This window comes from Brachypodium distachyon, chromosome 3, assembly GCF_000005505.3.
Source record: "Brachypodium distachyon strain Bd21 chromosome 3, Brachypodium_distachyon_v3.0, whole genome shotgun sequence".
Lineage (NCBI taxonomy): Eukaryota > Viridiplantae > Streptophyta > Magnoliopsida > Poales > Poaceae > Brachypodium > Brachypodium distachyon.
The window spans coordinates 6,004,198-6,020,355 of NC_016133.3; the positions used below are offsets into that span (position 1 = coordinate 6,004,198).

The following is a 16,158-nucleotide window of genomic DNA, read 5'->3' on the forward strand; positions in this document are numbered from 1 at the left end:
GAAGAGCCCTTAATGACTTCGTTTGGCTGGCCTTAACTAGCTTATCTATGCAACCTGTTTAATGTTCACCGGTGCATGTGTTCTCTGCAATACCTGGAACAGAACCACGAAGCAAAAGGTGACCCCCTCCAAGATGAAATGGCAAAAATGGCCTGGCGGAAGGTCCGGAAGATGCCACGTAGCACTTCATGCCAATGGCATTGGAGGAAAGTTCTTAACTCCAATTGTGTTGGAGGAAGGGCCTTAGGTCCAATTGCATTGGCGGAAGGCCTATGCATGGACACTTTAGGGCACCACCCGATTGATTTCTTTTTCGTTTTCTTCTTATACTTACTTGTTCTGATATTTTTAAAATTTATTTGAAGATCCAAACGAACTCTGATATTTATAAAATTTTGAGGATAAGTTTAAAATGTTGTTATCCACCTAGGGTAAAAGTTTAAATTATTTTGGAGCAATTTTGAAATTCTGGGATCTATTTGAATCCAAATCTTTTTTAATTCAAAATTGCTCCAAAATAATAATAAAATTACTGCAGGTGGGTAACACCATTCTAAACTTACCTTCAAAATTTCATAAAGATCGAGTTCATTTGGATCTTCAAATAAATTTACAAATATCAAAACAAATCAGTATAAAAAGAAAACGAAAAGTAGAACAATCGTGCGGGCCCGTTTGTCCTAAACTGCCCATGCATAGGCCTTACGCCAATGCAATTGGAATTAAAACCCTTCCTCCAATACAGTTGGATTTAAGTACTTTTCTCCAATGCCATTGGCACAAAGTGTGACGTGACGCATTCTGGGCTTTCCGCCAGGTCATTTTTGGCATTTCGTTTGGGAGGGGGTCATTTCTAGCATTTTCGTTTGTAGGGGGGCCAATGGTGCAAAAAATTCCAGAACCACTGCGTAGTCCATGTTCTGTGCTTAGGGATCTGCAAGTATGAATCCAAAACTGAAACTCAAAACACACAAGCATGGCATGCTCTCTTCGATAGAGTTGTGCTCCACTACCTACCGGTATCTAGAGCCGGGCCCGTGTACTACTGTTTTCTTATATACTCCATCTGTCGGAAATAAGTCACTTATTTCGGAGTGGAGGAAATATATTTTTCATCTTCGATGGAAATTTAGCTGGTCATGAGAGTCCGGTAATGTTGACAGATGCTAAGGTCACAGGGCCTGCCGGTTGCGCAGTTATCCGGATGATCTTGCTCCCGTGATTTGTATAGGCTACTCGCTAGTCCAACCTGCTATGTACTCCCTATGTTCATAATTCTTGTCTTAAATTTGTCCAAAATTTGATGTTTTTATTTCTAAAAAATGTCTAGATACATGTAAAATTTCGACAAGAATTATGAAATGGTAGAGTAGTTCCGTTCCCCCATCTCTCTCTCAAAAGAATGGTTCCGTGCGAGAAGCCACCGGTTCCAGGTTCCAGCGTCCAACTCCTGTACAACACGCGACGTCAAGCAAAGCTACGGACGAAATTTAACCGGGCCAACAAACCACTCACGCGACGTCGATTTATTATTCCACAGGAGGGGAAAGCCGGAGAACGGAACAGCACGGGACGTGGACATCGGCAGTGTCTTCTTCCACAGAGAAGAGAGTCGTACTCGCCCGGCCCTGCCTTTATGATGGCAACTCAGGCCGTCCATCGTCGGAAAGCATCCGAATCTCGTCCTATCGCCGGCCCTGTATATTCCCGATTTTACATCAGAAGATCCCAGATTCAAGACGAGGCACATGGGAGATTGGGATTTGGGAGGTGCCACCGTGTGCCAGCAACGGAGCAGAAACCAGCGCTGCGAGATGCCATGCCACGCACGAAACGAAGAGGCCAGGCAAGAGGGCGCGTTGCTGCTGAAAAGAGAAAGGGGAAATGAGTCACGGCAGCGAGAGATTTCTTCACATCTCGCGCCGAGACGCCCGTGAAGGTCACGCGCGCGTGAAGCCAAAAAGAGAGCCATGCCCATGCATGCACCGAAGAAGTGAAGAACCGCACCCCACCCCAACTGCACAGCGTGCGAACCTGCCACCCCACCCCGACCACGAATTTTACCACGAGCCGTGGAGTCATTTCACTCGCATTCACGTGGGATTGGAAGGCGACGGACGGTCCAGCACAGCCGAATCGCTGCAGTGTGCAAGTGCACGGCGCGTACTGGCTACTGTCCACTGACATGGCACCGTGCAACAACGGTGGGGAGAAGAATCACTGGGAACGTACGGCGCGTTCCTGGCCGTCAATCCGGGCCGTCCCCTCCCTCGAGCTACGAGCCCACCCGCCCAGGCCGCGACACCTCTTCCCTGGGGGTATATACCAATGATTCGGGCACGCGGCTCTGCGATGCGAGTCCCGACAGGGGCGTTCGTCTCTTGGGATTGGGGGTGGCATGGGAACGTTCTCGACACGCACAGCAAGGCTAGTTCGCTTCTTCGGGTAACTTGACTCGAGGCACATGGCACGTTGTACGCTCGAGCGAACCAGGTCGTGAGAGTTCCCCAAAAGATGGAATGCTCCTTCTTCCCTTTTACGGCAGGCTAGACACTTTTGAGATTGAAGTACGGCATAACCAAAGAGAAGAGAAAAATGAGAAATCCACCTTCAGGAAATAAAAACAAGAAGCCATCAGTTGGATCCACTATTGCACATTTGTCCGTGGGAAATAATCTACTCGTCGAGAATGTCGCCGGTGTGGAGTACAGTACCTTGTAATTGTAGACGAACTCCGGAGGCCACAGTGTTTCTCCTAACCACAATTACCGATATTGATCTCCTTCTCTAACCTCCCTCGTCAGTGCTAGGGCGCAGCATCAGTGGAGTGGTGGTATAAGACAGAACCCTCCCTTCCCAAACCCCTGCTTTTGCCCGAGCGCCTGACCTTATCTCCTCCCTCCATCATCCCCGAGAAGAGAATCCTCCCACCTCCGCGCGCGCGCCCATGGAGTCCGGCCTCGTCGCAAGCCACCGCCTCCGCCTCCCGGCCCTCCCTTCCGCCGCCCACGCCCACCTCCTCCGCCACCGCCGCCTCGGAGCCGCCGCACCCCTCCACCTCCCCACCACCCCGTCCCCTCTCCGCCAACCCGCCGCGCTCCCGCTCCGCCCCTGCCTCCGGCCTCCCCGCGCCGCCGCATCCGTCGCCTCCCCCGCGCCGGTCCCCGGCGATGGGGCCGACAATTCCCGCAAGTTCCTCGGCGTGGACGCGCGCACGCTGAAGAAGATCGTGCCCCTGGGGCTCATGTTCTTCTGCATCCTCTTCAACTACACCATCCTGCGGGACACCAAGGACGTGCTCGTCGTCACCGCCAAGGGGAGCAGCGCCGAGATCATCCCGTTCCTCAAGACCTGGGTCAACCTCCCCATGGCCATCGGCTTCATGCTGCTCTACACAAAGCTCGCCGACGTGCTCTCCAAGGAGGCGCTCTTCTACACCGTCATCTTCCCCTTCATCGCCTTCTTCGGCGTCTTCGGATACGTGCTCTACCCCATGCGCGACGCCATCCACCCCACCGCGCTCGCCGACCGACTCCTCGCATCGCTCGGCCCCAGCTTCCTCGGACCCGTCGCCATCCTCCGCGTCTGGAGTTTCTGCCTCTTCTACGTCATGGCCGAGCTCTGGGGCAGCGTCGTCATCTCTGTCCTCTTCTGGGGATTCGCCAATCAGGTACACTCAGTTCTTCTATTTTAATTCGCAATAGCTGATGGCGTTGCCGTGTTCATGTGCAAAATTCCAAATTCTTGGTGTGTTGCTTTGCGCCCTTGTTCCAAAGTAGTGGGAATAACTAAGTGTGTGTGCATAGGAATTTAAGTACTCCCTCCGTCCAACAAAAGTTGTCTTAAGTTTGTCAAAATTCGGATGTATCTAGATGTGATTTAGTGTATAGATGCATTCAAATTTATTCAAAGTTGAGACATTGGACGGAGGGAGTATAAATTATTATTCCAAAATCAATTTAGTAGTCAAATTTTGCTACAGTAGTAATTATATAAATTCTCAAGTGCCGTGCTGCCCTTCGTGTTTGTAGATTACTACGGTGGAAGAGGCTAAAGAGTTTTACCCACTGTTCGGACTTGGAGCCAACGTGGCTCTCATCTTCTCTGGTCGCACGGTCAAATACTTCTCAAATATGAGGCAGAATTTGGGTCCAGGGGTGGACGGGTGGGCAATTTCACTGAAGGGCATGATGAGCATAGTGGTTGCACTGGGTTTTGTCATTGCTGGTATCTATTGGGGAGTGAACAAGTTTGTTATTGATAAATCATCTCTGCCAGCAGTCGAGCGGAAGAAGAAGGTTAGATTTGTTCTGGTTTCTGTGATTTTTCTACTTGCGTTTATGGAGCCTCTGTTGATCGTGCTGTAAATATTGACCTTGCAGAATAAGCCAAAGCTTAGTATGGGGGAGAGTTTGAAGGTACTCGTGTCATCTCGTTATGTGAGGGATCTTGCCACACTGGTCGTTGCTTATGGTATAAGCATTAACCTTGTTGAGGTGACGTGGAAATCGAAGTTGAAGGCACAGGTAAGTTTATCCGTAAAACACTGCTTTATAAATTCTGTGCAGTATATACAAGACATGGTAGTCAACTCTGTGTTGTTCTGTTGCAGTACCCAAGCCCTAATGAATATTCTTCATTCATGGGTGATTTCTCAACGGCTACTGGCATTGCTACGTTTACAATGATGTTGTTGGGGAGAGTAATTCTTAGAAAATTCGGGTGGGGAGTTGCGGCTACAATCACCCCTGCTGTGTTGCTTGTCACTGGAGTTGGATTCTTCTCACTACTTTTGTTTGGCGAGCCACTGACTCCTCTTCTAACCAAGTTCGGAATGACGCCTTTGCTTGCTGCGGTCTTCATTGGGGCATTGCAGAACATTTTCAGCAAGAGTGCAAAGTACAGTTTGTTCGATCCCTGCAAAGAAATGGCATACATTCCTTTGGATGAGGACATGAAGGTTGGTCTTCAAAATTACTTGTTATTAATTTAGTGAATGTCTCTGTACTTTACTCATGTCATATGATAGTGTGGGCTGCTGAACGCACCAGATAAGCCCTGGCATATGCTAATTCTGCAGGAACCAGGATTCAGTTCCTGCCATTGACTGGACGCTAGTATTTAGATCAGTAAATCGGTTACTGGCAGGAACCAGTCAAATTTCGTATGGTTTTGGAGTTTGAAAATCTGAATTCAAAATGACTTGTAACTGAACAAAAAAAAAACAGGACATGGCATGAATCATGAATCATGAATAAGCTGCTATCAGCATAGTATAAAATAATACTACACATGTGAAGCTCTGTAGTTCAACTGTTGTGTGATTAATTCTTTGCTTATAACTGGAATGTGGTTGTGTTGATATGATAGAACTATGTTAAGAGTTATTGTGCTTCTTTACTCTTAATTCTAATCGTAGTTGTCTCCACACACTAAACACAAGAATACCCTTTCAACCTTACTCGTGTTATTTCACTGTTATCTTCACTTCACTCTCAAAAGTTTTATGATGGATACAGTATTCATGATGTGTCAGAGACCTTGACACTAACACACATATCTGACTATGCCCAAATTCTTGATACATGTTGAATAACATTTTTCTCTATGTGTTTTTTTGCCATGTTCACAATTGTAGGTCAAAGGTAAGGCAGCAATTGATGTGGTGTGCAACCCTCTGGGGAAATCGGGAGGTGCCTTGATCCAGCAGTTCATGATCTTGTCATTTGGATCTCTTGCGAATTCAACGCCATACCTTGGGGGAATACTGCTGGTGATTGTTCTTGCGTGGTTGGGTGCCGTGAGGTCCCTCGACTCACAGTTTTCTCCCCTGGCAAAGCAAGATCTTGAAAGGGAACAGATGTTGAAGGCAAATGCAGTCGAAACAACAGCTCAAGTTGTTGGGACAGGAAATGGCACCCTTCAAGAAAATGTTGCTAGCCAGAGCTACACGAATGGTGCGGTCATCAAACAATCTCAAGAACCCGAGAGTGCCGAACCTGAAAAATCTGGCCAACAGTCCCAATAAGTCCCCCCCCAAGAATTTTAGTTAGTACAAATCTTTGAAGGAACCAAATGTTGCTTGGTTATGTTCAGGTTAGGCCTGGCAATGGGATCTGTTGGTGAAGACAGCAGAGTGATAAGAAAAATAAGAGGCCTGTTGTTGTAGCATATATTGACTTCACCGTGGGAGAGTCTGTAGCTGTTTTCTTGAGAGTATCTGTAGCTGTCTGGAGTTCCATACGGTAGATATGAAACTGGTTTTCTTTAATGTTCATTACAATTTTGCGGAAAAATCTGTTCTGTTATCTAGTCCCTGCCCCCAGTCCCAGATAGCTGTTTCTGATCTTGTCTTGAAGGTAACCATCGCCTTTCCAAATATCTATTGTAGCAAATTGTAGTCAGGGGTTTGCCGTTCTGTCTGCCTGAATCCTAACCAGCGTTGGCATTCGACGTGGACTGAGCAGGGTAGACATATTTCGGAGCCTCTGCAAAGCTAAAACTCCTTATTTCTTGCGCAAACCAGTATATTGTTTTCTGTAAAAAAAAAGTGCTCCATACATGACCTGATGCCCAAAATACAACAAAGCTTCCAGCAAAGTTCAGAAAGGAGCATATGCTTCCACATCCATGTTTCTACACATTCTCAGACCGAGACGACGGCCCTATAAGCCGTATATCACAGATGATTTAGAGAGGTAAACAAAACATCGTCCTAATCTGAACCTCTAATTCTTTGTGTTAGGCGCAACATTTACGTTGATGCTTGTTGCTGTGTGTGTCACTGATCGCTCACACCATCCCTGGAGAGGATAAGCACTCAATTATCAGAACTCCTGTACGACACAAAAATAATTATCCGAACTTTTCCATACAGAATATAAAGATATAGACGCAGAGTCCTGTTTTTTTTTAACTAGAATACAGGCTCTTCTTAGGAAAAAAAAACGACACGAAAATGTGCAACATGTATAATTCATCATGGGCTCATGGCTACTTTACCAAACAAGGAATATATTGCTAAACCAAACAGGCCGTAGAGGTCAACCTGGGCCAGATTTCGGAGGTTCCGACCTCATCGCGTCATCGGCCTTATCAAAATGGACGGCGCAGATTGCCCGAGTGCAGGAATCGACGGGCACACGTGGATCTGGAATCCCGTACTACTTCGTCAGATCCGACAACTCTCTCCTCACCTCGCCTCGTCTCGACCCTCTCGAGACTCGTGGCACAGGGGAAGAAAAAACCCCAAACCCTAGTCCTCGTCGCCGGCGACGAGATGGCGGTGAACGAGGACACGTCCGTCTACGTAGGCGGCCTTCCCTACGACGCCACCGAGGAGAAGCTCCGCCGCTACTTTGGGTCGTGCGGCGAAATCATTGCCGTCAAGGTCCTCACGCCCCGCCGCTTTCTTCTTTCCGCTCCTCTCCTTAAATCTGAAAAGTGATGGGCTTGGTGCTATGGGGCGTCTGGGGGTGTGCGTTGTGCCGTGTTTTTAGATAAAGAGTGCGTTGTTCCATGTAATTAGAGGAAAACGTATTTGATTTCTACGATGCAAAAGCATGCGCCTTTCGGGTTTAGGTGGCTGAGATGGTTCAGGTTAACAGACGGGATTTTTATTTATGTTTTAGTTATTATTACGTGCAAATGAGAGCGCGTGGAGTGGTTGTGTAATCGCGATTCTGGAGTGATGAATTTAGAGTGCTGCACTGATGGTAGCAGATGATGTTTCATGTCACTCGTGGTTGAGCTTAATTCTGTGTCTAGCTGTATTGTAAAATTAGACAAAACTGGCTGCAGATTCCAGTTCTATTTTTATCCTAGAAGAGGCTTCACATAGATTTCGTCCTTCCTCTTGTGTGTGATTTAATGCATAGAAGAATTTGGTAGTGGAAACCACTGCAAGCCAGTCCAAGATATTAAGGCATGAGTTTGAGGGCGTAATGGTCTAGTTTGTGAGTATAATACTCTGGTTCGAGTGGAAGAGGTATGGCCATATGCAGGCGTCATTTATGGCCAAAATCAAGAACAAAGATGGTTTGAAAACATCAATTGTTAGGTTGCTGATGTAAATCGCAGCATCATAAATGACAATGGATTTATAGGTCATGGTTCTGGCACATTGATTGCCAACTTACACACACTCCTACCCAAAGCCAAGCCTTTGGGTACGTTCCATTCTTTCAAGTCCAGTTGTAGAATTCAACCATCTCAACTTTCCTTTGGGTATGTTCCATCCTTTGCCTCTGTACTCCACTCGGATGTCCAAACCATCTCAGGTGGTGTTGGATCAACTTTCCTTACATGGTACTACTCCTGCCTTCAAATCTGCATGTTCCTTTTATGACCACAGACCCACCATAGCATATGCATCTCGGCTACAATCATCTCGTGGATGTGTTGTCCTTTAGTATGCTAACATTCTGCACCTCACAACGTCACATGCCGAAAGGTCTATGGAAGCAAAACAGTTCTTTTTGTCGTGCATGTTTGCTATGAATTGGCCAATGCTAAGTTCCTATCTGAAGTGGTTTCCTATTATATGGCCAATGGGAGACTAAGACCGTGCAAGATTGAATACCCATTCTTTCATAACCAATTTGTGCATTGCAGGTGATAAATGATCAGAGAGTCAGGGGCAAGTGTTATGGGTTTGTTACTTACAGTCACCCTAAGGCTGCTCAGCGTGCTATCAATGAAATGGATGGCCAGGTATGATTTCTATTTGGAACTTTAACACCTTTTTTATTTTCTCTTTTATTAAATATTTTGCTATTTGGAACAGCAAATAGGTAATCGCGCTGTTAAAGTAAATCAAGTGCGTTCTGCAAGAAGTGGTGGACGTGATTTTGGTGGTCATGATGGCTTCCGACGAGACCCTGGAAGGGATGGATACTGGGACCGAAGGGATAGGGATAGGAGTTATGATCGTGATCGTGATGGAGATCCATACCATGACAGGGATATTGATAGACCTCGTGACCATGATAGAGACAGGTACTATGAACGTAGGGGATTTGATCAGGATATTGACTATCCGATGGATCGGGATCATGAAGGAGATGAGAGGAGACCTAGAGACCATGATCGTGGAGACCATGATCATCCAGTGGAGACGCATAACATGGATTCAGATAATGACAGAGACAAGGAGAACTCTAAAGGCTATGGTAGCGACAGAGATAAAGACAAGGATCAGCCACCGAGGAAAAGGTTCAGGTATTACTTTTTCATAGTTTAGTCATGTTGATATTGCTCACCATGAGAACTCATTTGGGCCAGTATGGGATCATCATATCTTCTATGAAAAGTATTTATACTGCCATAAAGTTTTATTGAAATTTTAAGCCATCCTAATTGAGTTGTTGCAAGTATGGTACACCTCCCTGGGCATTGCATTTTATTATCTTGTTAAATAAATAAGATCTTTCACCCTATCGTAAGTTTGATCAGTGAAGGTGGATGATATCCGTATGTACCATGCATGTTATTCTGTACATTCAGTTCTTTTCCTAATGTAAATCTTCAATTGGAAATCCATAAGTTACAGATTGACTACTTGCTGAATTGTATGTTGATCATGCTTAATGTTAGATTGCTTTAGTCCTGCTAAACTGTGCATCCAGACAAACCACTTGTAGAATCTAACAACCTGCTGTTATCTGCATCGAAATTACTTCACATACGACACTTTTGGTCCGATGCTTGTACGATGGTTAATCTAGCCGTCTGCTGCACTTTAGAATGTGACATGGATGGTGCGATGCAGAGTGTCGGACAAAGTTTGGATGAATATGGTCGTACGTGTAGCAGCTCTGTATCTGCGTATGTGTCTTTCATTGTTGATTTTTTTTTACTTTGTTAGTTCATGGTAGATTTTTAGTTGGTTTGATACTTAACTAAAGGCATTGGAGGTACACAGTTCAAGTAAGCTCACACTACACTGACAAGCCAATACACGAATCGACAGGTTCTAATAATGAATTTATGGTTAATGGTTTGTAATCATTTGAAAACAAGTGGTCTACTGGACTGAGATATATAATGTCTGGGCCCATGGTACTCAATTTGAACAGTCGAAGTACTTTCTTGTTTTGTCATGCTTGAACTTGGCAGCCCAATATTACTAAAAATATTACTGGTAAAATATTTCAAATGCTTATTTTATTTACTTGTGCTTTCATTGATTAGAATGAAATTCGCAAATGGGACAGATGAGTTTCGACATTGAAAATGTGATTTCTGCAATGGTGCAACCTTATCTGTTTGTTTCTGCTTCTTAAAAACCAAATATTTTACTCCCTCGGGTCCTAAATTCTTGTCGTGGTCTTAGTTCATGAACGTGATTGAACTAAAACCACGACAAGAATTTAGGATCGGAGGGAGTAGATGCAAACTTTTTTCTAGTCATCAAGTTGCAAATAAGACTTTTCCAGGATTAGCTGCTTATTTTCCTAAAAATTTATGCAGCCGTCCAAAAGGTCGTGATAGCAGAGATATATCAAGTTCCAGTGATGATCTTCACAGTGACGTAAATGCATCTGTCCTTCTTCTATATTATTTCAAATGCTTATTTGTCCTCCACAGCTTTCGTGACTCTTGCTGTCAATCGCTTCTTGTTTCGGTAAATATGCAACATTTCCTTGTGTTTGTATCAGGTGAAACATCAACTGGAGAAGGCCATTCAGACGCACGATGACCTTGAAATTGAGGTGCTCCATTTATGTTAAGAGCTCTGTGCTATAGTATTCTTGATTTTTGGATGGTAAAACTAATTTATACCATCTTGTTTGGATGGTCAAACTTGAATCTACCTTGTGCTATAGTACTTTTTTTTGGATGGTCAAACTAGAATCTAACAATTGATGCATCATGTTTTCACTGAATCCATTACAATTGTTGACTGATAGAATCCATTTGACAAGGCTAATGTGAATTTCTTATTCATGGAATCCATATGACTCAACATGTCTACGTTCCTTAAATATGAACAGCCAGCCAACGAAAGCCCATCACGTGTTCAAACCTACACACGTGTTTACTTGTCCTTAACAACTTTTATCTTTTTAATTCTAAAACGAACTGCTGTGTTTTTTTTGTTTAGTGTAGATATATATATCAGTGACATAGTATGGAGGACTCAGGATATACTGATCTCATACCCAACTGTCATAATTTTAAGACCTTTCAGTTGCTTCTCAGCTAGGCAGTGCGAACTTTGTTAACAGCTTCATTTGTTTGCATTCCAATTCCAAGTTATGAAAAGAGTATTTTTAATGGTGGGATTTTGCAGGTTGCTCAGATTAAAGATAAAGTTACATCCAAAGAACACCAAATTGCTGATTTGCAAAGGAAATATCAGGTAATGTTTAGACCTGATATCGGAATATTTCTTCTCTTCATTTACCACATTCTTATTGAGCTAGCTACTGCTTGGTTCTCCCCATGAGGCCAAGACTCCCGAGTCCCGACTGGCTCAAATTGTAATGACAAGTTCCAAAATATTTTCTTGAAAAAATGCAGAAATTAGAGGATGAATTGGCTGCTGCACGGAAAGTTTCAACAGAGCGACAGGTAGTTGTCACAAAGGTATGTTTTGTTCACTGTTTAACTTTTGTTTCATGAAAAGAAGCGAGTCGAGCAACTGATATTTAATACACATCATATTTTAACATTTTATGCAGTTGTACAAAACTTTTCTTCAAGTCCAAGACTTCAGTGAGAGGGCCAAGATATATGAAAAGGAGCTCCAGGTTGTTCTCCCAACACAAGCTTTCTTTATCTTACATGGAATACCATTTCCCAGTATGAAGTAGTGTGCTGTTGGTTAAGCTGGCTGCAACATGACAGTTGCTAGTTCTGACAAGCACATTTTCTTTCTACGGTACATGCCATATTGATTTGCTCTTGTTTTCCATATCAGTTGCTTGTCGATGCTGCGATGGTTGAGGTCGACATGGCTGAAGATGCGACAACCAAAGATGGTTCAGGGTACGAGAACGGTGTGGTCTGACGATCTCCACCTTTCAAAACCGATCCTTCAGAATTATGACTTGGCAATGTAGAGCTCGGACAAGTAGCTCATGCAAGCGAGGTCCAGGACCATGTATTAGTTTAGTTTGCACATTGGTTAGTGATGTTGTGAATTTTTATCAGGGTAAGTTGTTACCCTGATGCTTTCTTGTCTGACATCTCCATTTGTAATGTAAGCTGCCCGCAGTACGTTTTATGTAGGTTTGACTTGGGAAATCTCTTCATTGGGCGGCCAGAACTTTGATGTATGCTGTTCAGGATTTTTGCCGCGAAGTATTTATAATTTCTGCTCTTGGTTTGAGGAATGTACCGTCGCATGGCACTTGTCTGAAAACGAGGTCGAAGCTTAGCCCGGGTCCAGCCGATGCAAAGTTCTTGAGGATTTTTTAGATTCTGGTCGAACTTACAAGTCAAATCAGGACCGGGTTCCAATTGAAGACATGCTTAGGACCTTTTTCGATCAAAGGAGTTCAAGTAGGAGCTGCAATCCAAAAGGATATGTTCCTTCAACATCTATTGAGCAATATTTTATTGCTCAATTAGAGAATATTTTATTTTTCTAAAAAGGAGTAGCAATTTCTATAATTAGAATAAGAATAAGGTTTCACCACCACTCCACCAGGGCTGTTTGACTACCTAAAAATGGCAGTATATGATAGGTTCAATCTTGCGATCATCTTCTTTTTTTAAAAAAAAATCAATGTTTTTATGAAATTTTACTCTAAAAACTCAATTGGTGGCTACGGTGTACGGTCCATCACCTTAGATTGCATCACATGTTTTTTTTCCGTCACTTATTGATTCCCACACCAAGATGACAATAAAAATAAATTACCTAATATAAAATACTCCCTCCGATCCATAAAGTGTCTAGGGTTTAGTACAAAGTTAGTACTTCCTCCGTCCCATATTAAGTGCCGAAATATTACATGCATCTAGATGTATTTTAGTATATAGATACATCCGTATTTAGATAAATTTGAGTCATTTAATATGAGACGGAGGGAATACAAATTTGTAGTAAATCGAAGACATTTATTATGGATCAGAGGAAGAAATAAATAATAATACAACCCACGTTAAACTTTTTAGTCCGCAGCAACACATTTGATAATGGCTAGTTTCCAATAATTCCTAGTGTAAACACGAGTTAGAAGTTAAATATACTACTTCCTCCGTCCCATATTAAAAGACTTTTTATTACATATATCTAAACGTTTTTTAAATATAGATACATTTGAATCACTTAATATGGGACGGAGGGAGTATTAAAAATTTACAAAATCTACCTCCACGAGCTTGTTGGGCCCACATATCTTTGTTTGTTCGTCAGTGTGCAAAAGTTATCTTGTAAAGTTGTACTCGCTGAATAACATCCAACAAGTTTGCGCTGAACTTGTGGTGCGAGTGTAAGGCTAATACCCTCAGTAGCCAGTACCAAGTTCCAAGTGTTTTGTTTGAATTAAAAGATATTTAGAAAGATAATATTCCATTTCCATTTGTCACCCAAACGATGGATCAAAACTGAATTCTAGAGCGCAAACGAAGAATAAGAGTATTAATAAGCCCACAACGTTTTGCACATTATGATTTCGAAGGATCACAATGATTTTTTTTTATGTGAGGGCAAACGTTTTTTTTAACGTGAACGCGTAGCTCAGGTGATCTGGTTCCTTCTGGTGGAATTAGCCCACCCAGGTTCAAGTCCTAAACTTGACATGGGTGTCACATTTTCCTGGATTAACCGGCGCTATTTTTTCAATGGTAGGTGACGTAGGTGAGTGTACGCGCGTGTTGTGAGTTTTACAAATTATTGAAGTATCCATGCTTTTTTTTGACCGGAAAAGTATCCATGCTTTGCTATAGATAAACAAATTAGAAATCTAAAAAATGTCGAGCTAGTTTTATCTTCCTCGTGCCGATCGTTAAAAAAAATTCATTATCCGTGTTTTTCCAAATAGCTCCACGTGCAAGAAAATGAAAAAAAAAACATTGGACAGACGATCGTCACTGATTGAAATATGTATATTTGTATAAATATATCGAAGCGATAAATGTATAGGGGCATGGAACCCCCTAAAATTTTGCAAAATAACTGATACCATGTGATATTTGTACATCAATCTAGCAACTTAGCTAACCCTAGCCTCAAATATACTCTTCTAACCAAAGTCTTTATGGGCTTAAAAACAATTGGGATGTAGTTTTGACCAAAAAAAAAATTGTGTAATATTTGTGATATTGTGTGATCTATGCTGTCAAAGGTGGCACCCCAGCGTTAGCATCCTAGATCCGTCACTGAATACCATGTTCTTCATGCTCCCTCCGTTCCTTAAATTAGGGCGTATATTGTTTTCTTTAACCGAGTCTTTGACCAAGAATTACTCTATCAACGTGTGATTTGTGTGATACAAATCATAACTATAAACATATTTTTTTGAATATGAATACAATGATATAAATTTTAGTTCACAAAAAATATATATCAATAGACTAATTTTTTTTTGAGAGATCAAAGGGGGGGGGGGGGGGGGGGGGATCCCCACCTGAATACCATTACTCAAATGAACGGAATTACATGGGTCGAACCCACGAGGATAGGTAATCACGCCACATGGTGACCGCTACCTTAAGATCGGCGTTCTTTAGCCGATGAGACCAAAGCATAAAGTCTTCACATGAGGAGGTAATGTTACATGGTGAAAAACCACACTATTTCTTGCATCCCAAAGTTTCCAAAGAATGGAGATCACCATAGCCGGCCATAGTAGTGTTGAGGGAGCTTCGCCCGGCGGCGATAAAGTCCAAGGCGCAAGCGTCGGCGGTTGAGGGGCGAAACCAAGTAGATCCCAGACCATGCGGCTCTCTGTACAGTGGAAGAATAGGTGGCTGGCTGTTTTGGAAGCACAGCCACACCTGGGGCAACCACCGTCGGAGACAATCGTCTTCTTAAGGAGGTTCTGCATGGTGTTGAGTCGATCGCAGAGAACCAGCCATGCGGAGATCTTCACCTTTAAGGGCACATGACAGGACCAAATAATCTCCGCGGACAGATCGGGATCTCCTGACAAAAGCATCAGGTAAGCGCCGCGTGTGGAGAAGGGTCGTCCGGAGAGCAGAACCCGCGAGTCATCGGCATCAGAAGGTGTGAAATCCTGCAAAAGAGAACACAGCGAGGCAAGTTCCTCCTCCGCAGCCGCAGTTAGCCTGTTCCGCAAGCTCAAATTCAGTCCATCGCAAATCACAGCACTAACACGGGCAAAGGGCGAGGTGCAATGAGAAAGAAGTGCAGGAAATGTGGTGGACATGGGCTCCGGGAGGAGCCACCTATCTAGCCAGAAAAAGCATGATTTGCCATTACCAACATGAACAGACGTGATATGTCTCAAAACTAGGAGATGTTGTTTGATAATGCTCTTGAGGTGTGAGAGGGGGATGGTGGTGGTTTCTAACTCATCTCCCAAGTCACGATGCAGCCATGTTTTCCATGGCAGATTGTCTTCGTGCAGGAATTTGAATGCAAATTTTAAAAGCAAACAACAATTTTGAACCTGCAAGTTTTTTACACCAAGACCGCCGAGTTTTTTTGGTTTTGAAAGAGCGTCCCAAGCAACCAAACATTGTGACCCATTACAGGTGTCCTCTTGTGTCCAAAAGAAAGCACGTCGCTTCTTGTCAAGACTCTCTGTTGAGGTCAGGTTTAGGTCAAAGGCGGACATGAGTAGGTCGGTAAGCTATCAAAGACCGCCGAGACACGGGTTAGCCTACCTCCTTTTGACAGGAGCTTTGCTCGCCAACCTGCCAAGTAAGAGCTACACTTGTCGATTAAGGGGACGAAGGCAGCACTATGAAGTTTATACGGGGACAACGGAAGCCCTAGGTATGTCTGGGGGAAGGACGCAATAGAGCACTGAAGGGCTGAAGCCATTGAGAGAGCATCGATGTCAGACACATTCATGGGTATAAAGGTGGTCTTATGGTAGTTGATTGCTAGGCCAGTTGCCTCGGAGAATTGTTTCAAGATTTCTTAGGGCTGCGGGTACCGTAGCATTAGCAAGTATTAGCGTATTGTTCGCGTATTGCAGCACGGCCGCCGGTAGGTTATCACAAATGGGATGGCAAATT

The 16,158-nt window shown here is 43.7% G+C and overlaps 2 protein-coding genes across 2 annotated transcripts; both read left to right on the forward strand.

The window, feature by feature from the left end:
- The first annotated feature begins 2,860 nt into the window (after positions 1 to 2,860).
- Positions 2,861 to 6,312, forward strand: LOC100824703 (plastidic ATP/ADP-transporter). Its single transcript, XM_003571530.4, has 5 exons — positions 2,861 to 3,670; positions 4,032 to 4,298; positions 4,383 to 4,526; positions 4,613 to 4,960; positions 5,639 to 6,312. The coding sequence occupies exons 1-5, from the start codon at positions 2,948 to 2,950 to the stop codon at positions 6,026 to 6,028; spliced, it is 1,872 nt and encodes a 623-aa protein (XP_003571578.1). The 5' UTR covers positions 2,861 to 2,947; the 3' UTR covers positions 6,029 to 6,312.
- Positions 6,313 to 7,177: 865 nt separating this feature from the next.
- On the forward strand, positions 7,178 to 12,338 carry LOC100826556 (U1 small nuclear ribonucleoprotein 70 kDa). Its single transcript, XM_003571533.3, has 9 exons — positions 7,178 to 7,390; positions 8,614 to 8,712; positions 8,786 to 9,219; positions 10,471 to 10,531; positions 10,659 to 10,712; positions 11,294 to 11,362; positions 11,524 to 11,589; positions 11,685 to 11,753; positions 11,924 to 12,338. Exons 1-9 carry the CDS (start codon positions 7,280 to 7,282, stop codon positions 12,011 to 12,013), a joined length of 1,053 nt encoding a protein of 350 aa, XP_003571581.1. The 5' UTR covers positions 7,178 to 7,279; the 3' UTR covers positions 12,014 to 12,338.
- Positions 12,339 to 16,158: the final 3,820 nt, after the last annotated feature.

Coding starts and splice junctions, on each gene's coding strand:
- LOC100824703 (XM_003571530.4), top strand. CDS start 2,948: ATGGAGTCCGGCCTCGTCGCAAGCCACCGCCTCCGCCTCCCGGCCCTC. Junction 3,671..4,031: donor TCTGGGGATTCGCCAATCAG/GTACACTCAGTT, acceptor TCGTGTTTGTAG/ATTACTACGGTGGAAGAGGC. Junction 4,527..4,612: donor AATCGAAGTTGAAGGCACAG/GTAAGTTTATCC, acceptor GTTCTGTTGCAG/TACCCAAGCCCTAATGAATA.
- LOC100826556 (XM_003571533.3), top strand. CDS start 7,280: ATGGCGGTGAACGAGGACACGTCCGTCTACGTAGGCGGCCTTCCCTAC. Junction 8,713..8,785: donor TCAATGAAATGGATGGCCAG/GTATGATTTCTA, acceptor TATTTGGAACAG/CAAATAGGTAATCGCGCTGT. Junction 11,590..11,684: donor GACAGGTAGTTGTCACAAAG/GTATGTTTTGTT, acceptor CATTTTATGCAG/TTGTACAAAACTTTTCTTCA.